This window comes from Gymnogyps californianus, chromosome 8, assembly GCF_018139145.2.
Source record: "Gymnogyps californianus isolate 813 chromosome 8, ASM1813914v2, whole genome shotgun sequence".
NCBI lineage: Eukaryota > Metazoa > Chordata > Aves > Accipitriformes > Cathartidae > Gymnogyps > Gymnogyps californianus.
Window position 1 is genome coordinate 19,383,715 of NC_059478.1, and position 23,020 is coordinate 19,406,734.

The 23,020-nt window shown below is 43.0% G+C and overlaps 2 protein-coding genes across 2 annotated transcripts in view; one reads left to right on the forward strand and one right to left on the reverse strand.

Moving 5' to 3' along the window:
* LOC127019100 (uncharacterized) overlaps positions 1-22,769 on the forward strand; it is a 32,180-nt gene extending 9,411 nt beyond the window's left edge. The window contains exon 5 of the mRNA XM_050901017.1: positions 22,688-22,769. Coding sequence (XP_050756974.1) covers positions 22,688-22,769 — 82 coding nt within the window. The remainder of the gene's footprint in view (positions 1-22,687) is intronic.
* Positions 1,025-15,792, reverse strand: LMO4 (LIM domain only 4). Its single transcript, XM_050900995.1, has 5 exons — positions 15,490-15,792; positions 12,930-13,168; positions 5,954-6,050; positions 5,440-5,595; positions 1,025-1,292 (listed from the first exon to the last, which is right to left on the reverse strand). The coding sequence occupies exons 2-5, from the start codon at positions 13,163-13,165 to the stop codon at positions 1,284-1,286; spliced, it is 498 nt and encodes a 165-aa protein (XP_050756952.1). The 5' UTR covers positions 13,166-13,168; positions 15,490-15,792; the 3' UTR covers positions 1,025-1,283.
* Positions 22,770-23,020: the final 251 nt, after the last annotated feature.

Genomic DNA, 23,020 nt, shown 5'->3' on the forward strand with positions numbered 1-23,020 from the left:
GCAAACACAACTTTATGTTGTTCAGATCAGAATAGCTATTGTATTCCTTTTTATGAATACTCAATTCTAGTGCCCAGCATGAGGTACAGACCTTTTGTTGGGTTTTATTTTATTATTCTTCGACCTCTTACGGTATATACATACACTCTCATGCTTGCACGCTCACAGACACATGCATACCCTTAACACAGACGATTCTGCAGAAAGGAACTTGATAGAAAGAGACCACAATACCTATATGCATACCATAATTCACTGCAATATGAATTATAATATACTTGCTGTTACCAGAATTAAGAATCTCAATGAAAAATAAAGATCATTTTGAAGTAATGCTCTGTATCCTTGCCAAAAGTAACGCGGTTAAGTAGTTTAACAGATTCTTTACTGGCATAAGAAAAAAAAACCCGTCCAAACCAAAAAGCTACTTTTAAAGGTAATTGACAATTAAGGCAATGACTACCTAAGATATAGTTTCAGAATGTTTTGAATGCAGTTTAAAAAAAAAAAAAAAGGCAGCTTCTAAAACCCATACTCAATTCAGTGTTGTTTGTTTTACTTTTTTATTATTTAAATACACCATACTAGAGCAAATGTCTCTGAAAATATCACAAATAAAAGATTTTTCTTCATTCAGCAAATTAGAAGTAGGTGAAAATTTCTACACAGTAGCTGCTATGAGCCTGACTTTTTTTTTCTTTTTTTTTTTTTTTTTGCCATGGGAAGTAGCAACATTAGGACAAAAACACTTACATGCATACATACATTGTATTTTACAGAGATACAATAAAAGTGTTTGTGATAGAATATCACAAAAGCCACATCTTTATCTCATGTTCAGTTTGATTGAAACACATTTCCTTACAACACTTAAATATACAAAGAGCAAATAGAATGTTGTTAAGGTAAAACACAGGGTACAAACTGGCCAGTGCCCTGCTAATTGTTAATGAGGGTAGAAAGCAGATTTCAATGCTTCTTTTAATTAGCTTCATTAGTCATCTTCCCCACCCGCCCCCCCCAAGATGTCCTCCGGTGGATCTTTTTTCATTTCTCTACAGTCTCCCATTAGCCCAGGTTCATGGAGTCCTTAATGTTCATATTCAGTCATTTTAATACACCAATAAATGTGGGAAGGGCAATCAAGAATAAAGAAGGTGCAATGGTATGGAGCTGGCATTGATGCTAGCTACAAAGGTGACTTGTCTACTTGGAGACATGGGATCCATCTGTGATGAACAAAATTTGAGATGAAGGCACGCATTCTGCATTACTCTGACCTTTTAGCAGACCTGTAAGAAATAAAAATGGGTATCTTAGCTAGAATACTAAGTTTGAGATAGGAAACTACAACATGACTGCTTTTCTCTTTTCCTTATTCACTAATCTCTCTTTTATTAGATTACTTTCCAACTGTGACTTGATTAAGGCTTTCTACACTATCCATTCAGACTGCTAACGTTTCAACTTCAAATAGCAAAAAGCAAACATTTTCTGCAGTTTCACTACTAAAAAGAGCAGAGAGGGAAAAAAAAAAAAGAGACGACAACAATAAATAAGCGTACTTTCTGGTAACAAATCGTACAGTGAGTAAGGTGGTTCTTCTGGGCCCCTTTTAAAAGGGAAGAAACATTATGTCATGCCTTTGAAGAAGCTAGTAATACGATCTTATAATTGGAAGAAATAGTGTGTAAAGCAAATAAGAAGTACAGCCAATATCCTCCCAAGGCAACTTTGGTTAACATGCTGCATTGCACAAGAGCTAAATATAGATGTTTCAGGATTCCCCCCCCCATTTAAAATTCCTCATCTGGTGTGTTAGTTAATGTTACATAAACATTTTAATATATGAAGTCAAACATGTGCTTTCACACTGGTGTTAACGAATTGTGATAATTAAAAGTGTGTAACTCAATAAAAATCTAAACTCTCCTGGATAAAATAGAAATGATCATCCATAGTCTTCAGATACAATCTGTTTGCAATTACCAAAATGAAATAATATATATTAGATTTTTATGGTTTTTAAATGACATTTTGCGCTTCCCAGGAAGTTCTTTTTTCACCCTTTCTCTAAGTTACTAAAAGCCTGAGGTCTATTAGTAACTGCAACCCCCCACTTTCAAGCTAATTAAAGTAGTAGAGGCTTGGAGGTTTAATTCCCCAGAGCTGAAGCTCAGTGTGAGAAAGGTAATTTGTCTGTCCAGAACAAAGATTAGGGAGCAGCCAGCAAGCATATTTAATAAATGAGCATCAAATATCTTCTACTATGGACACAGACAACACCAATTATGTAACTACAAGGGAATTGCTGAGTGATATGTAAACTAGAAGATTTTTAAGATCTTCTCTGAGAGACGTAATCTAACTCATACTTTATTTAAAAGTATAGAAGCTGAAGACAAGCGTTTGCCACAAACATTGCCAACCGGTGGAAAATTTACACTTTTAGTAGGTGGTAATACTGTTGCAAACAAGAAATACTACAGGAATACTACCACTAACAAAAAAGCACAGAGAATTCTTGACAATACTGCCCCTTCAAATGAAACGGCACACAGGACATCACACACTACTTTCTGCAGGCAAGCAGCACCGAGTTCAGAGAAAACAAGGGTTTTTTTTCAAACTACATAGCAAGGGATGGGATGTTACAATTTACATGTGTGAATTGCCTGAGGGAGGCAAAAGGCAGGAAAAGGCAACATCACTGCATTTGCCTCCTTAAAAAAAAAAAAACGCAAGTGTTTGAACAAAGTTAGGTCATGCAACCCTTTCTGCCTGCGCCAATCACCAATAGGTACTAACCTGTAACCTATATTAAGACAATAGTGAGTTCATAACTGTCACCTTCACATACGCAACAAAAATGTGTTTTAATGCTGGGAGTATGTCTCAATCTCTTCAGTTTAATAAAAAACCCTGTGAATATTCGGCTATGTCTATAATCTCTAGTGGTGGAATAACCTGGAGACTGATTGATCTTTAATGTTTAGCACAAAGCATCTGTTACAGCCAGCTCTGTCATAGTGGAAGAACATTTTTAATTAGTGGCCCTGAAACACACAGCTTTCTGGAAAATCTCTCTCATGTAAACATCTTTAGACTGTTAAAAAGCCAACATACAAAACGTGACTCTTTTGGCACCCGCCCCTGGAGCTTCCAAAACTCCAGAAACCTGACAAATCTATGAATTATCAACTTGTCTCCTCAACTATATTTCAGTTTTCTGGGGTTCAGCTGCTCCACAATTCCCCTTTGAAAACTGGTAGGAGAACTTACACCATTTTCTAGCAAGATTATATTATAAAGAAAAAAAAACCCAAACTATAATCTCTCCCCCCAGTCTTCTCCCTAATACCTCGTCATCTGCCTCATCATTGACTGTAGCAATGCAGTTAATAGTCGGTGACAGGAACTAGTAAAAACCTGTTCTCGCTATTTTCTCTGCATTTAGCTTCTACCAGGCGTCTACAGTCGTGAGCTCTGCCAGCCCAGTCCAACTTTACTTCTCTTTTCCATGTTCTATGTTGCTCATCATGTCTACTGCTCTTATTGCAACTAAATCATTTTTATGTTTTGCTAAGGCATAGTAAGAAACTGATAAAACTAAATGACAATTTAGACACCTATTTGAAGTTACATTAAACTTTACATTCGTAGAAGACAAGTGGATAAACCACTCTCTCAGAATGGTAAACCTTTTACTGCAGTGTATAAAGATGAATGGGTTTACCTATATTTTGAAATGGGATACCTACAAATATTCATTTAACAGATTCACTGCTAGCTAGTCTGTATTACAGATTTGTTTCATTAAAATTCACAACAGTATAAATCTATGAATCTTTAACTGTATTTGTACTTCCTTGAGAAGAGGCTGCACATTCTCCTCCAATCTTAATTATCTTTGTTCTGCCTAACTATATAGGACTTTTGTACTCAACTCTCTCATCGCCTCCATTGACAAATTAAGTAAATAAAAAGGTCCATGTTTTATTTTGATGTAATTACTTTCCCTGTATAAGACTTGAAAGAATACTTAAAATTAATCAGTAAATTTATGCACAGAAAAAAAAGCAAACACAGATATTGAAATGTAGCAACACAACAAAAAAATCATGGAAATTAAAAACGAGTTTGTGTTTTCTTGGACGTATTTCTCCACTAACTAAAAGCACTAAAAAATATTCTGTACATTACAGAAGAGATCAGCCTAGCATTTGTCCCAGATTTTTTTAATCTTCCAAATTCCTATTTGCAGATAAATGTTATTTTTTGTGATCCTTACAGACATTAATGAAGTTCCTATTGTAAATCTATAAAGAATTACCAACTGAAGTGTGCACTTTTTGTTTCATTGCAATAACTCAGTGCTGTGTGATTGCCTGGGTTAATGATGAAAAAGTCAAATATACTATCAGAGCTGATGGAAAAATCTATCACCAATCTGAAATTAAAATTCATCTGTGGTCAATAAGATTTAATATCCATGCAAGTGGCGCTGTAAAGAGTAAATGAATCAATGTCATCAATACATAATCAGTATGAAATATGATGTGAATAAAATTATGTGCAAGAGTCATACATTCACTCTTTTCTGGACCAGGGTGGAATGAACAGTCTCTTAACTCAAGGTTGACAGTAATTGTTACAAATTAGGCACAGCAGTTATCAAAATGCACTCACTTGCATAGCTTTAGGACTTATTAAGGAGATTAAAATAGATCTAAAACTATCTCGTTTCAGAGTTACAGGACAACTGTTGCTCAGAAATCTTTTTTCTTCTTCTTCTCTATATGATTTGTACAGTCATTATTTACTCATTTAGCTTGAAACCAAGAGCCATCAACCACAGAGATATACAATCTCTAGTTGAGCTATTAGTGTTATGGAGCGATAAGAAAAGAGCACTTTGGTTTTTAAATCTGAGTTATGACATACAAAACAGACAAGAAAATACTTCTGAAAGAGTACCCCAGCATGCTTCCTCAACTAAAACCTCAGTATTAAAGTGAAATACTTTGGTTTAGTTCAGGAACCTTCTCTTCACAAGACATTTATTTCCATATTAAAGGATCTAATTTTCCTCCCACAGAAACCTGCTCTCTTGTAGCCCTTAATTTCAAGATTATAAAATAAAATACTTCTCTTTGTTAAGAGTTTATATTAACGTATGCTCTCCATTTCGCTTTGTACAAAAGGAGTTTAACAGCTGTACAGATGCACATGCCCAAACCAAAATAAACTGACTCACCCTATATGTCACATTTAAAAGGTTAGTATTTTCTCCCCATACCCCATGCCTAAGTTATTTAAGGTAAGTTCAGTTACTGAAAGGTCTCCTTGCAGGGGTGGGGAATGTCCACTATTAGAATGAAAAGACATTGATCTTCATTTAGCTCTAATAAAGCTTATTAGTAATTGTTGAGTATTCACCTTCTGGTCTGGCAGTAGTGGATTACTCTGAAGTGAATTCAAATGGCCATTGATGAGAGCTGTAGGTCTATCATGTTCACAAAATAAACTGCCATTGATGTAGTGAAACCGATCTCCAGGGACCAGGCGATTCCGGCAGGTAGAGCATGTAAAACACTGAAAAGGGAAAGAGACAGCGAGTGAAACTACGGCACAAATTAAGCATGCTGCAGGTTTGAAAATTACACTTCAGAGACTGCAAGTACAGTTGAGAGATGGAGCTGCTTGGTTTCTAGTACCTCCAAATATGGCATTAGTCTTACCTGTTGGGACTACGCAGTACATAACTCAAGTATAGTTTTACCGATTACGAGGGAACAAAGCTATACGCTAAGGGAAGCTTTATAATATATACTCAAATTTCTAGTTATTGCTTTGCATTTCATTCATAAGCAGATGCAGATTTTTTACTAAAGAAGCACGGCAGTACTAATCAGCTACTAAAAAAAAAAAACATAGGAAAAAAACCCCTCACCTTAAGATGATAGACGTTGCCCTGCGCCCTCATGACCAGCTCGCTAGCAGGAATGGACTGTCCACAGGCACTGCAAGCACCACTGTTTCCAAATAACCTGGAACAGAGGTGATGACCATGAATAATTTAATACACAGGAGGCTCTAAGCATTTTTGCGCATCACTGCAATGGTTTATTACACAACTATTTTAGACTTCCGACCCCCGTCTTCCGACTTACTTACATGTCAAAATATGAAAAAGTATATTTTTGTGTAACAACTGGTAGCTTCACCCTACCTTGGATGTGGTTACACAGGATTTAATCAGAAATATTGACTTACACCTCTAGAAACACAAACAATTCTGTACTACACACATTTTATCAGATTACTGGGTTCATCATAAAAAAAAGATACAATTCATGACTGGAGTTTAAATGCATTGTGTCCTTGAAATTATATGAAGAACTCTTTTGTACTTTAATCATATCTTGAGATATGAGTCATCAAAAGGGTTAAGAGGATTTGATTGTATATCTAAGAAGACATCATGCTCAGTGTATTGAAACTCCAGTAAACCTCCATCAGTGCAGAGTTTCCATTAGAAACTCTCTGCTATCCAGGTTGATATATAATGTGTATGGGTTAACCTTTTCAATCATGGTGTCAACACTTTAGATTTGCCTCTGCTCATCTCTTTCATCCTAACCTTCTCTCTCTCTTGATAATGAAATGCTTGCTCCAACTTCCCTCTATCTGCTCCTGAGTCCACAATTTAGATTACTTCATCTCTGCTAGCAACAAACTGAATGAAATTTCGATTTGAGCAGAAAGTAATTTACCGGGATCTGGACCCATTTGTCATCATATCTCTCTGGGTGTTTGCTGTATCACTGCAGTTTTCCTATGCAATCAAATGAGACCACAACATCTGCCATTGGGGGGGGGGCACACGCAGTGGGGGGAGGGGGGGAAACAGGCAGAAGAGTGGCGAAGAAAAATATATACATAATTCTTCAAATCCATTTAAAGGCACAACGCATCGATTCAAAATATAATACAATAATGATTATTGAGTTCTACTTTTACAGGCTGCGTTAGCTAGAATTAGAAAACCTTTATTTGCTTTTGCGCACGTCTCTAATATACACAAATATTTATGAAGAACTACCACAATCATTTTGCAGTAAAAAAGGAAACTGAACTAGCTGGCAGGGTCACAGACCCACTTTTCTGCACGATGTAAAACATAGTAATAGGATTTACAAATTAGCGTATTGGTGTCATAATAAATATTAATATTTGCATCTCCTTCCTGTCCAAATAAAGTCATAAAATTCTGTTTGTGTCAACCTAGGAGACGCATTACAACAGAATACCCGTAATCTGAATGATTGCAGTGTGCCTCTGTATAAAAATAATTGCTTTGAATTTTCGGAATCTGAGCTTGCAGAGGAGGCTTGTCATGTTCAAACTACTAATTTGCTGTCGCCACTTTATTGAAAATAGCCTGTAAGTTGTTATTAAATGTATCGACTGAACGACAGAGAGAGTAGTAAAACTGCCCCTTAAGATGGCTTTTAATAGGAAGCTGAGAAACAAATTTTGCAGCAGCATCGATTTGAAGAGTTCAATCAAAACTCCATTTCAAAACTAATTAGTCTGAGATCCACAACACATTGACACGTTCTTGCAGAATCACAGTGGTTACAAAGGGAAAGCTGAACTAATACATTGTCAGGACCTCCAGCCAAAGGGACTAAACTGTCTGGAAACTAAGGGTCCATTATTAGGGCATCTTCTAAATCAGGACCAGTTCTGAGTAGTTACGTGATCTATCGAGGTTACTTCCAAAGCTTTACGAGATGCGTTTTTCTTCCTCCGTTGTTACTAGTAATGAAGTTGGCACACAGAAAAGGTGCACAGGAAGCACCGCAAGAGGAGGCAGCAAGGCGCTGTTACATTTCTAGAGCAAAGATCCAAAAATCTAGGGTAAGTGGGTGGCGACAAGGGCATTGCTGGGTAGGGTGGAGGAAGAAAGGCAAAGATGAACAGACAACGTTACTTGTCCGGGAGAACCTGAACCTGGTGAGCGGTCTCTCACAACCCCCTGTACAATTGCACCACCCAACTGAAAACACAGCTTTCGGAATACCGATCTCATTGCACTACTTGTCTTCATTAAGCATTCATTTGTTATACAATTCTCTCTGACTAGAAGTGGTCGTACACCTTGAGTGCCTGTGAATCAATGGAGTCAAACTAATCCAGAGGCTTTCCACATATCTTAGGTTTTCCCTAAGCACGTTCCCAGAACAATTCTGTTTTGGGAAGCCACTTCAGCCGAATCTTCTGCTAAAATTCCTAAAAATTACTTGCAGTCAGAACACCTTTCACACTGCCTTGTATTATTTACCATGAAAATTAAGCTTATTTTTCCTTCTCTACTGTTAGGAATGGTTTTGTTCTGTAATACCATTAACAGGAAAAAGGTTTTATCTTTTAAAAAAAAAAAAAAATGTTATTCCTCCTTACCAGTAAAGGATGTCTTCCACAGTAACTATTCTTTACTGAAAAAGTTGTTTCACGTGGTTTCTGAGAGGCTGGAGAGCTAATTATCTAACCAGGGGGACTGTCCAGGACAGTATTTGATTTAAAAGGCTTGAGGCTTTAGGTGCTCAATTAAGTAGCTATCGGTCTCAGACTGGACTTTAATGGGCTCTTTTCTCTTTAACTGCAGCAATGGGTAGAGATACCCCAGGTCAGGCTAATTAAAGCCAGGGGACTCTTTAATTGTGATGACAGAATTGGTTTCAGTTTCCTCTTTGGGTCCTCAGTCCAAGAAGGTCATTAATATTTCAACATTTGGGCAATGCAATCAATCACAAACATCAAGAGGTTCCCTATACAGACAAGGCAGCTCTTCTACACTTAGCAGCATTTTACTGAGCCACCTTAAATTAACTACTGTGTGGTTCCAACACAGCATTCCCCACACCCCCAAACACAGAAACGCTCCTGGGTTTTTTGGTTGGGTTTTTTTCAGAACTTTCACAAGAGTGGGAATGAAGGCAGCAAGAAACCTTTTCAGCCCAGCTTTCCGTCTTGCTGCTCAAAATTCAGTATAAGCAGAAACACATCTCTAGCAACTTATACTAACAAAATAAGGTTCCAGTTGTTTCCAAAATTGTGGAGACAGATTTAAGTGCTCTGATTCTTGCACAACACGGTGCACATTTGTGCCCACAAATAGATATCCAAGCCCTAGCAAAGAGAAATGCGCATCCAGACCTACTGATCCAGAAGCGATTGGTGTTTCTGTACATTCCCTATATTTAATCTAAATTCTGCACCAGCTATATTAAATGTAACAAAGAAAGGCAACACAGAAATTACGCCTGGAGCCAAGTCCATTAAAGGTACTTCAGAATAACTGGAGACCAAGCACCTTAAAAGCACCAGAAGCTATTGATACTTAAAAGGGGGGCTGCGCATAATGGCAAGTGCTGCATTAGAGAAGGGGAAGGAAAAAAAAAAAAAACCACCAGCCAAATTACGCTTGGTTAATTCAGAGTAACAGATCTGCCCCCAAGTGAATTGGAGGCCTTGAATTAATTCTGTTATGACAAATCAAGATAAACGTTCCCCCTAAATTGCATGCGATTTAATTAATTTTTGAGATCCTGGGTTTTTTTTTCTCCTAGCTAATAGTTCACATGCTCCTGTGCTGTCATTGTGCTTGAGTGGGCAGACTTCAAAGTGATATTAAATAACCAACTATTAGATTTACCTAGCACGTCCTATTGGAAAAGTGCCATTTAATTACCTAGCCTGTTCAATTAAAGGGACAGCATTCCCTGAATATAGCAGCTTGCCGCTGATTACCAGGGAAATGAACTCCCTGCCTGGCGGCCCCCTCCCCGGCGCGGCGCGGCGCACACTGCGGCTGCGGGCGGGCGAGGCGCCCCGCGGCCGGGTCCGGCGCGGCCCCACGCATCCCCCGCGGAAGGGGCCGGGCGGGCTGCGCCCACGCCGCGCTGCGAGGAGCGGGCGCCCGGGGAGGGGAGGGGCCGCGGGCGCTGCCCCTTTAAGACGCGCCTGGGCAGCCTCCCCCCTCTTCCCCTTCCCCACCACTCCCCGCTCTCTCTTAGAGGCCAATTTTGTTAATTAAATGTTTTGTTTGCGACGCGGCTCTCATTCATTTCGGACACGTCATTCCGAGCAGATCTAAGCCAGGGACCAGATCTCATTAGATAAAACCTATCAGAACTAAGAGAAAATGGAGGAGACACTAATTAAAGCTTTTAATTGTGCGGATTCGCTGCCACGCTGCTGCTTTATCTGGCATCTTAAGGTTGGGAGGGCTGTGCTCCGCTCCCCTCCCTGCAAGCGCGCTGCTCGCGGTGGGGAGGGAGGGGAAGGGACTGGGATTTTCGCCTCCCTCTCTTTTCCCAGGAACCTTGGCTTTCAATGAAAGCTGCTGCTGTAGCTCTACGGCTAATTTTTGTCGGGTTGGGGGGGGCGGGGGAGGAGAGGGAAAGGGGAGTGTTGTGTGGGTTAAACAACAACAAAAAAACCACATACAACCTCAGACGGTTGAAAAGCTCATTAATAAATGGCCCCGTGGTCTTGGCCCGAAGGAGTCAAGTCCCTTTCACCTGGCGCCTGCCGGGCCGATCAATCCTCTCTCTCATTTTGTTAGTCGTGTCTAGCGTGCCCCGCGTCTCCAATTAAGAACTGTGCCCGTGGCTCTTGCCTGGGGAAGGGAATATACCGCCGGAAAAGCCCTACAGAAAATTAAGAGGGGGGAGGATGGCAGAGGGGAACCGGAGAGACACGCTGCCAAACGGGTGGCATCGCCTCCACAACTAAATGAGGCCGTTTCAAGCAAGAAAAGGGCGAGGGTCTCGCTCGTGCCAGCACGACCCACGTGGAAGCCTGCGAAGTCCATTTCCAGCGAGAAAGCTCCAAGTTAACTCAGCCCCGGCAGGGCCAGGCCGTCCTACCCCACCTCGAGCGTACAGTGTCCAGTTCAAGTTTCAGCAAGCATCTGTCAGAGTTATTTTTGCAAGTCAAATTACACAGATCTAAAGAGAAGTCAGGCGATAGAACAAGGAGATCAATTCAAAACCCTCATCTGATAAAGCATCCTATTCATAATCGCCTACATTAAAATAAACGAGTATTAATTTTTGGCAACACAAAACCAGAGGACTGCGATAAGCTTGCCTGCACTTGCCTCTGGGATACAGTGGACGCATCTTCTCTTTTTAATTAGTAGTAATCAGACATGAGGGTTTGTTTGATGGTGTTGGTCGAGTGACGAATCTGTACTATTCAGTGCATCTTAACAGTAGTGTCAATTTTTCCACTTCAAACGAGACTCTTTCCCTAACATCGTTCTGCTCTAATTACAATTCTGCCAGGCTTAGGCTTGTTGCTTAAGATGGTGACCAAAAAGCACCATTAAAACCCCCCCATGTGCCAATTTTCTAGCATTTCTCTCTAAAAATACCCCCAAAACTAGTGAATCTATGGCTCCGATTCCTCAAAGATACTGAGGGCTGTGTTTCATCTACTTAACTGACCGAAGATGCAGCCATGTATCAGGACAGAGGCTGCACTATCAGAGTAACCAAGTCTTAACTCCGTCCTTTTAGACTAAGGAGGTCTCCATGCATATGCACACATTCAGTACAGTCCTGATCTGCTCAAACAGAAGTCAAGTTTTACAACATAAGCAAACTTGTAATATTTGGTGGCTGATATCCCCCCCCCCCAAAAGGAAGCCAAAAAGTTCCACTTTTTTTCTATCAGGGAGAAGCAAAAACCTGGGTTAACTCTTGACATTTACTGTGAATGAGAAGGCAGAAGCATTTAAACAAAACGTAATTTGTTTTAACTAAGCATTTCTGTTATGCCGCGAAGGTATGGGGCTTTTTTGTTGTTTTTTTTAATTACTGAATGTTGAAATAGAACACCTCCTTGAAGCATTCATGTGCATCAGTCTATCAAACCATTTACTCAAATTAAATGTGTAATCCTTCAAAATGCCTCCTTTTAAATTAATGAGTTTAAGTAGCTTGAGTTCACCTGAAAAGATTGTACGGGCACCTGACCTCATGAATTCTTTCTATTAATTATATTGGAAACTCGTTGGAAGGGATACTCTGCGTAATCTTACTGTACCCCAACAGATGCGAGATTAATAAGGCTTAGTTCCCCCTACCCAAATCTGTGGCATTTAAAGTGAACAGCTTCAAAAAAGAAAGAGATAAGAAATAAAGGGCAAGAGCATATCCCTCCTCTCCTATCCCCTGCATTTTCTATACTGAAAGTTAAGAAAAATGTCGGTTCAAAGCTTCTCTGTAACAATGCGAAGACAAACATTATACCACTGTTTTTGGCTGTAAGTAGAATCGGTGGCCCTCCAACTGACAGTTAATCAGCTCTTTCACAAGGAGAACAGAGAATGAGTCATTCTGTTTCCACTCAAAGGAGTTTAAAGGTGCTTATGTAAATATCATAATTAATCAGATACTAAAGGCAGGCATTTCATTATTTAGCACCTCTGCCACAGCCTTATTTAAGCCCTACGATTTTAACATTTACCGTTCAGATATGCACACTTCTCCTTCAACACTACAACAAAGCAGATTAATTTAGCCTCTCTGATTGCTGTTTATTTTTAGTTAGGACTTGTTTTGTGCTGACAAACCACTTTAAAGTTACAGTCGTCGTTCCGCCCCCCCAACTCTTCCCTCCACTTGGCAGTCGCAACTGCGCCCTGGGCTAGGCGCTAACATCCGCACCCGCACGTCTCTCCGCTCCTAATGAAGGAGCGATCCTGAGCCGGCCCACCCCTCCGCCCCGCGGGCACCCACCGCGAGAAATGAGGGAAAAAAAACGAAAAAAAAGGCAGGGAGGAAGGGGGAAGTGGTCCCCGCCAGCCCGGCCGTCGCCAGGCCGGCCGCTGCGTGCCGCCGGCGCCTCACCTGATGTAGTCGTTTCTGCAGAGGATCATGCCGCTCTTGGTGTAGCAGGAGGTGCCGATGTCCCCCAGCTGGGCCTGGCAGCAGGAGCACTTGAGGCAGCGGCTGTGCCAGTAGCTGTCCATGGCGTAGAGCAGGAAGCGGTCGGCGATCTTCCCCCCGCAGCCGGCGCACCTCTTCCACGAGAGGGAGCCCGCCGTCACCGGGGGCGGCTGCGAGCTGCCGCCGGGGTTCACCATGGCCTGCGCGGAGAGAGGGGAGGGAAGGCGGGTCAGTGACGGGCCGGCAGCGCGGCGCACCCCGCCCGCCTCCCACTTCGCCCGCGCCGGGGCCAGCGCCGCTCCCGGGCCCCGGCGGGGCACCGCCGTGCCGGGGGGGGGGGGGGGGGGGGCGCGGGGCAGGCCCGGGCCGCGCAGCTGGCGGGGACTGGCGGGCGTGGGGGACAGAGCGAGAGCGCCCCGCCGCCCCCCCTCCCCGCTCCGGGCTTGTGCAGCTGCAGCTCACAAGTCAGGAACAGTCCCGGGGTTTGTTTTGCTTATGAAAAAAAAAAAAAAAAAAAAAGTGTGTGAAGAGTGGGAAAAAAAAAAAAGTTGTGAAACTGGTTTTTCAGTCTAGGAGAGACTCTGCAGGTTCGGGGCGGTAACGAGGGGCTCGGGACCGGCCGTGCAGACCTCGGGATTTTTTTTTTTTCCCCCGTTTTATTTTGGAGACATAAAAACACCCAGAGAAAACACTCCAGACTGAGGACACTGGCCCGAATAATAGATCATTGAACTTTAGGACGCCTGTTAACTTCCTACACAAACATACTCAACTTTTGTCTCGCTAATCTGCCCTTGATCAGCAGTTTAAACGCTAAAGCTTTGTTACTCAAAAGAAAAAAAAAAAGTTTACGGACCATAAGAAAGCAGCAGAATAACGAAGAGCACCGCTCCGGCTGGAGTTACTCTGGCCTCCCCCAAAACTGCCACTAAGGGCATTTTTCACTTTCTAATAAATGCTTTATGCAAGCAGGACAACCGAGAGACAATATAGGAATCAATTCATAAAGCTTACTCTAAACCGATTAATTTGTTGCCTCCAATCCAGAGTCCAACAAACTCCCGGTGTTCCTCTAGTCACTTATACTATAAAAAGATCAAGTTATTTACTGCCAATTAAGCAGCATGTTTTGTCTTTGTCCTTTGTAAGCCGTATGTGCTCATGCCGAGGCATCTGGCTATCTGCTAAGGACCTTCAGACTGATACCTCCAGAGCAGCGAGGACGAACTTTTCCTGCCACTGGCCCAACTCGGCTGCAGGAGGAGGAGAACTGAGGCCGATTTTAAACACACATTTCCTCAGAAAGAGTACCTGGAGGTATGTCCAGTGACCGCACAATAAACCAGAAGAACTGCACCAATTAAGCTGTAACAAAAACCCCGAGACTTTGGAAAGAAAACCACTCTAAAAGCCATTAGCATTGCATTTATCCGAACGCATCATATACCTTTATGTAAATTGATTTCTGATGCATTTGTTCAAGGAATTGCCTTTTGTTACAGTTTCCAGCTACAGCCTAAATGAATCTGCATTTCCTGCTCCAAGTCTTTAAACCGTTTCCCTACGCTTTAAATCACTTCGGATTTCTTAAAAGAAAGAAAAAGACTCCATGCCACCACCTTAGCCCGTCTCGTCGAAGGCAAATATATATATAAATATAAAACGGGAAACGTTACACTGAGAAAACCATCCAGTAACCCCATTAAGCTAAAGCTCTTAAGGACAAGCAATACCTTAATGCTGATTAAATCTAAAAAGATGAATCAAGAGGACTGACCAGAAAGTGACTCCCTTGATAACTAAGGACGGGCCCTCATCAAGTTTCATTTAGAGTTGGGGGGAAAAAAGCTTTTAACTTAAATAGGCTTACCCTAGTAATTACACAGCCAAGCAATTTAGGTCCTGGGATAGGAGTCAGTGAAATAGAAAGCAGAGCTGGAAGCTAGAGGCAAAATAACCCCCCCTTTTAACAGCGTCTCTGGCGTTTTTTTAATGGAGACCAAGGGAGGGACAAGCGGAGAGCTGGCAATTTGTAGTACAAAAATGGATGCTTAATTCATGTCTTGGTTTTAATTAGGTGATTCACCGGATTTCTCCTGGATTGAAACAAAAGACCGTGTGGGGGGCAGGAAGGGAATTGGAGAGGAGAGAAATAGAGAGCTCACTTTGATCTTTTCTGCCACTGTTTCAGAATAGTGTTTACTACGGGGAAGCGGGTGCCCCAGCCCCCCCCCCCCGCCCCCGTCCCTTCCATTCACAGCCGAGGCAGGCAGAGCCCTTTCCCGGCGGCAGCTGGAAAGGGGGGAAAGGAAAGCCGCCCCGAGCGGCGGTCGCCGCCAAGCTTTGTACGCGGGGGCCGCGACAATGCCCGGGGCCCGCGGCCCCCCCCGCGCCCGGGGCGCCCCACTCCGCGCCCCTCCGCCGCGGCGGGCAGCGCGGGACGGCGGCGGGGCAGGGGGCGCGGGCATGCAACCGCACACACGTACGCTGGAAAATAAGGGGTAATTACCGCACTTCTTACCTGCTTCCCCTCTATATTGCAAAAGGCCGGGGAGCAACGTCGCTCGGGGTGCCTGAGGAGGTCTCCTTGCAAAGAAACAAAACACAGCGCTCGCCCTCTGTCTGGCTTTCGGGAGCGCTGGAGGGAGCCCCCCGCCCGGTAAGGGGCAGCCCAGGCTGGAAAAATACAGATATTTCTATGAGAGGCGTCTGCCTGGGTCCTTCCTCCAGCTCCCGCTTCCCGGGAGGGGAGCTGCAGAGCTCAGTCCCTGCCGCCGAGCCGCACACGCAGGGCGCCGCCGCTCGCTGCTGCAATCGCCGGGTAAGTTTGGCAATGTGGCTTCACTTTGTACCGCTTCCCCCACGCCCCCCCCCCCCCCCTCCGCCCCCTTCTCTGGGCTGTGGCGGCTCCCGAGCCTCCCGCGGCGCGGAGCTGGCCCGCCGCGGCCCGCCGAAGCGCCTCAGAGGAGAGGGCGAGAGCCGGCGAGTTTGAGAGGGGCCGGGCGCGGAGCTGCTGCCGGGGATCCTGCGGCGGCGGCGCTGGCAGGACGCGGGAGGAGGCCCCTCTGCCTGCGTGAGCCTGTGTGTGAGTGTGTGTGTGAGAGAGAGTGCGTGTTGCTGTGTGTGCGCGCGCGCGCGCGCGTGTCTGTGTGTGTGTGTGCGCGCGTGTGTGTGTGTCCGTGTGCGTGCGCTCCCCGCTGCCCCTCACACATGTGTTACTGACAGAGCAGAATCCCAACTACACTCCGGCTCGGCTCCGCCGTCAGCCCGCCGCAGCCAATCCGCCCCCGGCTTGTTCAGGCGGAATAATAAAACCTGCCAATCCCCGAGAAGACAAAGGAATGAGTGAAAGGGGAGGGGAAGGGGAAAAAAAAAAAAAAAAAAAAAGGAGAGAAAGGGAGGGGGCGACGAGGGGGCGGAGGGGAATGGAGGGGAAGGAGGGAGTCAGGTGGGCAGCGGCGGCCGCGCCGCCCGACCGCCCGCCGGGGCGCTGAGGAGAGGCGCGCGCGCCGCCGTTAGGGCGCCGCTGGCGGCCGTTAGGGCGCTGCCCGCCCCGCTCCCCTCCCGGCCACCAGTTGAGAAACTTGGCGGCGAGGGGCCGTCCCGGCTGACCCCGAGCCGGCCGCCGCCGGGGACAGGCCCGCTCCGCCCGGGCGGCGGCGTTCGTCAGAGCCCTTGCCGGGTGCCGGGCGCTTCCCCCGCCGCCGCGGCCCCGCCGGGCCGGGGCGGAGGCGCTGAGGGGAGGCGCGGCCCCGCGGCGGCGGGAGCCGGTCCTCGCCGCCCTTTTGGCGCTCCCCGGTGCCTGCGGCCTCGTCCGGCCCCCGGGGCCGCGCACCCCCGTCCTCAGGGCGGGCTGGCACTCGGGTCCCGTGCTGGGGCGGGGAGGAGGCCGTGAGCGACGTGCCCGGCTCGCCCCTCGGCTGGAGGGGGCCGTGTCGAGCCGCCGACTTGTAAAAATTCCCCCGGTGAAACCGTCGGGGAGCTGTGCTTAGGAATCCACGTCCGGATACGGCCCGCTATTATTAGCACCCTGTAAAGGTTTAAAAGGGTTAAACTGCCGCAATTGGCTGGCAGTTAGCAGCACGGCTTGTCATTTGAGAAGACAACTGCATTTCTGAGGAAGAAGCCCGAGGATGATAGCAAATCAGAAGAAGTAATATTCAGTAGGCCACTTAAAATTGGGAAAAAAACCTCCATGTATTAATTGCACATTTCTGAGGCCTAAGCACGACACACAAGATAAGGAAAAGTACAGCACCATATAGCTAAAAAGACCCTCGGAGTAATAAAAGTATCTATAAATGCACCATAATTAGTGGGTGTTATCCCCGTGAACAGTTATTCCTGCAAGCGTCGGGGGATTTGCCCAACTGCGAGAACAGGCTCTTGCCTGGCATTGTCTCGTACAGGGCATACGCATGCCTCTGTCACACGGCATACGCAAACGTGCTTCACCGAGCGAACCACAGCTAAAGAGTCAGATAAATTATACATTTCCAGGGCCTGTGAAAGAACAGAAAAACTTCATAATACGAGTTTCTCGATTCCAGACTGCTGACGTAAGGAGCAGCCAATGCAGTGAGGACAGTGGGACTGGCTGGTCAGGCGCCGCTGCAACTGCAGCAACGCACGGGCAGCGGCCGAGCGTGCACACAGGGTAACGCTGACCTGCGCCAGGGGAGAGGGCAGGACAGGCCCTGGCACCGCTCGGGGGGCGGGCTGCAGTCAACTGCTCTTGTCAAATAAATATTTAGTGATGGCAGCGTGACTGAATTACAAGTTTGCGTGCGTCCACCATCTCTCTGTTGTCTAAGGCAATAAAGTATTTCAAACCTGTTCCTGCTGGAGGCTAACGTAGAAGGGCTGTACCCGTACAGGTATACGAAACTTTAGCCGGGAGTATTTATTTACAAATGAGTGCATTGGTACAAAAATGCAGACCGACTTCCCTCTGACAGGCCGACTGGTAAATCTGGTCTCGGGAACCACAGCCCAGGTGTACTTTAACCACATCGCCACCTGTGGGCCTCCTTCATTTCTGCATCCCTGGCCTTAGCTGGACCAGAGAGACGTGTGCCCAGTAACCATTTAAAATTTAAGGAAAAAATGTCTAGCTAGGAAAAATGTACTTGGGAAAACATAGGATGCCGTAGATATGTTTTCTTTCTAATTGCATAACAAATAAAATATTGAAATTTGAATGGCACCACAGGTATGATTTAAATGGAGGAGAAAAGTCTGTTTCTGTCTTTCTCCATAGACTGGGATATGTTCAGAGTCTGTGCATAAAGTGGACTGGGAGCTCGTGGAAAGCTTCCGCGGGGAAAGCGGGGAGAGGACCAGTGTTGTGGTTAAAAATAATGTATTTTTGTAGCATAGGTCTATGAAATATATCATCTGGATGCAGTCTCCATGTACATATTACATTTAAACATACTCAGCAGTCTTAGTTTTGTCATTTAGGATCTGGTACAATTTAAAATATATAAAGTAACAAGGCATGCTACAGATAATCAACAGTCACTGTTACTTTAGCTCTCTGACAGCTAAAAGCACAAGAATAGAGCAAATGCCAAGCTAAAATAAAATCTAAGTTGTCTAATTATCTAAGCCTGTAATGGCTGGAAGCTACCAAATTCAGACTCTGGAAGAGCCATCAGGACCGCTCCTTATTGGAAAAGATATTCTACCAAGAAACTCTGCCATAGGCACTAACATGTTTACTAGTCTTAAAACTGATAGTGGTACAAAAAAATGAGAATTACCTTCTCAAGGAGCAGGGTTTTAAAAGGCTTAATGATGTCTTCCAAATACCATTACAACGTTCATATCCTTTTCTGAAATCTGATCTTCACTGATTTTTGTGATTAATTTTAACAGAGGAAACCTTAACTGAGAGCATTTTGCAGAGCAATATTTTTCTAATTTTTCTTTTGTGCAGCATCTGCTGTTGCTGTGCTGTCATCTTCGTTATGTTTTTCATTGTCTATGTGCCATAATGTAATTAGTTAGTTCAACATCATCTGTGCTATTAGATGAGATGTTTCTATGGTAAGTTAACATAGTTCTGTGTAATTGGTAGATTTCAGCAGTAGGCATGAATGTATCCATCAACTTTAGGTCGATTTGAGTCCGCAAGATTTAAATTCACTTGGCATACGTTATCCTCGAAGACTGTTAATTTTGGCTGAATGGATAAAAAACACAATGCAGAAGAAAATCTGGCTGCTTATATCGCGGTACTGTTAGAGTCAGGGAAAGGAAAGCATAAAATTGCTGGCTTAGTAGTTGCAATCTGAATGTCTGGAAAATGTTACAGCCTGTGATCCAAATCATTCTTAAACCTAGACGTGCCCCTAAGATAGCAGGTAGTCCAGAATTCATCAGGGTTATCTCTCCATTCATGCAAGGAGTCTTGGTTCTCTCCCTAAATACTGCATTCCTATGGGACCTCGACTGTCTTTTCCTTTTCTCATTAGAGAGAAATGTTGAGGCTGCTGCTTTGTCTTGAGATCTTCCCTGCTGCACTTTGCTAGTCTTTGTGTCTTGCGAGCTACACCTTTTGAACAAACAATTAAACTTTTAAAACAAACCCTCTGACCCCAGTCTCTTCGGAAACAGTGATGAAAAATCAACAGCCATTTGTTACTTTAAAGTAATGCATCCTTTTACTCGCATAGGATCTTCTGTTTTAGGGCCTCAAACAATTTAAAAATGTGACTGGATTTAAGTATTTAAGTCGGATATCCAATGATACGGGAGAGTACGCATCCTGGCAGAAGCTGGGAAGAATCCTGGGTGGCTTTACTCTCAGCGTTCTTTTCCAAGCAGTAGACTGTACTGTTTGCCCCAAAGAGCAAGATAATTCACTTTTAGAAATATGTGTATAGATTTTGACTTGCTTATAAATACATGAGTAACTTTATTTACAGGAAACCAGAACCATGGAAGGTAATTAGTAAGCATGGTTCGCTTAGGTAAGGGCTTGCAAGACCCTTTTATCATCACTGTATCTGTAACTTAGGACAGGAGCCAAATAATATAAATGTCAGTAATTATAGTATATATTTATATTAACAATGAGGTCCACTTTAGGAAGAGCTAAAGCTATATTTGTAATGACCTCATATGGCTAAAATTACGTTCACTAATTTGTCCTGTGCACATTCCTGTTGGGAGAATTGATATATTACCACAAGCCATCAGTAGCAGAAAGTCCTGGAAGTGAGTTCTGCGACTAAAGTCAAAGACATCAGAGTTTGAAATTATATGTAATCTATGTTTTAAATTAAAAGTCTCTAGAGGCCACTAGAATATGCATATGTAATAATAAGTTCACTACATAAAACAATCTTACAATTGGAAATGCTATATGAATTTTGAAAGAGGGCTTTACATTCCACAGTCTAATAAAACAAGGCACTTTTTAAGCAAATCAGTTAAAATTATTTTCATATTCTTAAACATATACTGACAATTGATTTTTGTGATGACATATCTGTAGAGTGATATTTTGTCACAAATATAAACATTAATATTTTTATGATTCAGATGTCACCGTCTTTAACAAGAAAAAAACCCCTTTGACAAATACGTAAAAATATACACTCATATAGAACTTACCCTTTAAAGTAAAAAAGTGTTTTCTTCACAGATACTTTTATAGAACTTGCATTAACATGTTGCCTCTATTCGCTAGTCACCATAACAAATGGTCAGATTAGAGGATGGGACAGCACAATCTGGTGCTGTTTGAAGGCCCAAATTATATATAAAAGTAGCCACTGAGCTACTTTAAATTTACAGAACAAAAAAGATCAACTGGAAAGGAATTAAAAAAAAAGAATCTCACTAATTTAACTGACCAAAATGCTCTTACCCAATGCAGAGGTACCTGTTTATAACACCATCATTTATGCTTCTGAACATATATAACAGTATGTTTTTGTTAAATCACTGCCACTTCTTTTCAGTCAGAATTCACTTCAAAAAATTTCAGCAGAGAAAGTAAACTTGTCTTCTTTTCCCTCTGAGATAAGAAATCATTGAAACATTAAATGTTTTCTACTCAGAGCTGACTTTTTTTCTTTTAGCCATTTTTAAAATTTCCTTTGTCAAAGGATCATTTTTTGAAGAACATAGCTGCACTTTGGTATGATTTCTGAAAACAGTCCTGTGCAGAATTTAGTAAAAACAATGTTCTGGAACAAGGTGTTACAATGAAAAATGAAAACTTAACTCTAGCCTGTATTATTTAATTAATTAGCCAAGTAAGTTTAAATACGCAGAAGAAATTAGTATTATGCCAGCATGTTTAATATTTTTTGATGGTGTTGTCCACACATAATACCTTTATAATTGCACTGAAATTATTTTCAAAGATGTGTGTGCAGTAGCAAATCCTATGTCATTAGAATATCTGCCTGTTATGAGTGTATCCAGGAAATGAGTTATTTACTGTAACTCATTGCCGTGGAGGAGTACGTCTGATATCCTTGTGAAGTTCCCATAGCCTCTGAACGATGCTGTAATTTACAAAAAAGGACCATGACTGATCTTTTCCACCTATTTTGCACCTATCCACAGAGAAGACCCTTGTGATATCTGGCTTGGGCTATAGTAAACCAATGGAGGAACATTTGCTCAAGCCGTTTTCTCTGCAGGTCTTCAGGGGAAGTCCACAACCTAGAGTTTCAGAGGATTTTGTTGTATGATACATCATTGATGGGACGGCATAGTTTTATCTAATACATCTAGATGTTTGTGGTGACTGTTTCTGATGGAAGTTTGACATTAGCCGTTGTTTCCAAGAGCTGAGACAAAGCAAGGTACGGACTGAGAACTGAAACACACGCATTACAGGGATCTCCTGTTGAAGTTGTCTTTTTAATTTAAGGGCTAGCAGCACAGTATGAGAAAATGGAGGGTTACAAAAATAAAGAGGAAGAGCAGCCTGGTGACTTGTGTCTGGCAGAAATGCCTCTATCGTATTTGATTTGAAATTTACATAGATGCCAGTAGTTATGACATGACTGTCACTCTTAAGTTCACTTAACTGGACATGAAACAATAATGACAAACAATCAGAATGACAGTTCTCCTTCTATTCTGCAGTGACGTTCTTCATATCTCAATTCGGCAACATTCCTTCTGTTCACTCCGCCAGACAAATGTGCTTCTGTTATTATGATTTCTCTGTTTGACTCGGCGCAGCCTTGCTTTCAGGAAGTTTCTAAGCTTTCTATTCAGTTTTTTAGTCATACCATTTATCAAAGCAAGAGTTTCTTAGTAACACTTTTTAACATTAACTCTTTAATAGTTACTTTGCTGATGTAATCCATTATTTAAAAAACATTTTCTTGTGTAAGAATATTACATTATTTTTCATATAAAAATACAGCCCTTTACTTTTCTTAAGTTGTTTTTCAGAACTGGAGCGACTACTATACTCCATGACCATAACTCTTTTTATCATTCTACTATGATTCAGTAGCTTTTGCTGTCTTATAAACAATCTTACAATTAAGAGCTAATGTTAATGGGATAGATTGTTGTCATAGGATAATGGTTTCCTGCTGCTAGATAAATGCTGTGGCAATGCTAGGACATTTATTGAAAGTAATAGTGAAGACAAAGCTAAGAGATTTATTTTTAAAGCAGGTGCCACAGATCCAGTGACACCATTCTGTTACAATTGTTTTATTTCTATTTCACTAAAGGACTGATGAAGATGGAAGCATTTTGCCTGATGTATGCAAGTGCAGCAAAGTGACAGTGGCTCATTTCACTGTTACTGAATAAGCTGCATTGCTCTTGGCTCAGGAAGAGATTTATTGTGCGGCTCATCCAATCAGAAAACAGTTTATCCATTAACTACAGCTTTAAAGTATGTTGTATTTCTATGAACAAGATGGGGCTTGATGCTTTCTTTCACATAAGCAGTTAGGCATAGTTCACAGAAAAGGAGGAAAGCGAGGCCCTGCAGTGCTTGTTCCGCCGGTCCATCCAGAAGCCCCCCCTTTCCTCTGTGCCACAGGGACAGCAGACTGGGG

What these genes read in the sequence shown, in the direction of transcription:
- LMO4 (XM_050900995.1), bottom strand. Translation starts at nt 13,165, where the DNA reads ATGGTGAACCCCGGCGGCAGCTCGCAGCCGCCCCCGGTGACGGCGGGC. An exon ending in TGCAGAAACGACTACATCAG is followed by an intron (nt 6,051 to 12,929) that starts GTGAGGCGCCGG and finishes CCTCTGTTCCAG; the next exon opens with GTTATTTGGAAACAGTGGTG. An exon ending in GCAACGTCTATCATCTTAAG is followed by an intron (nt 5,596 to 5,953) that starts GTGAGGGGTTTT and finishes TTCCCTTTTCAG; the next exon opens with TGTTTTACATGCTCTACCTG.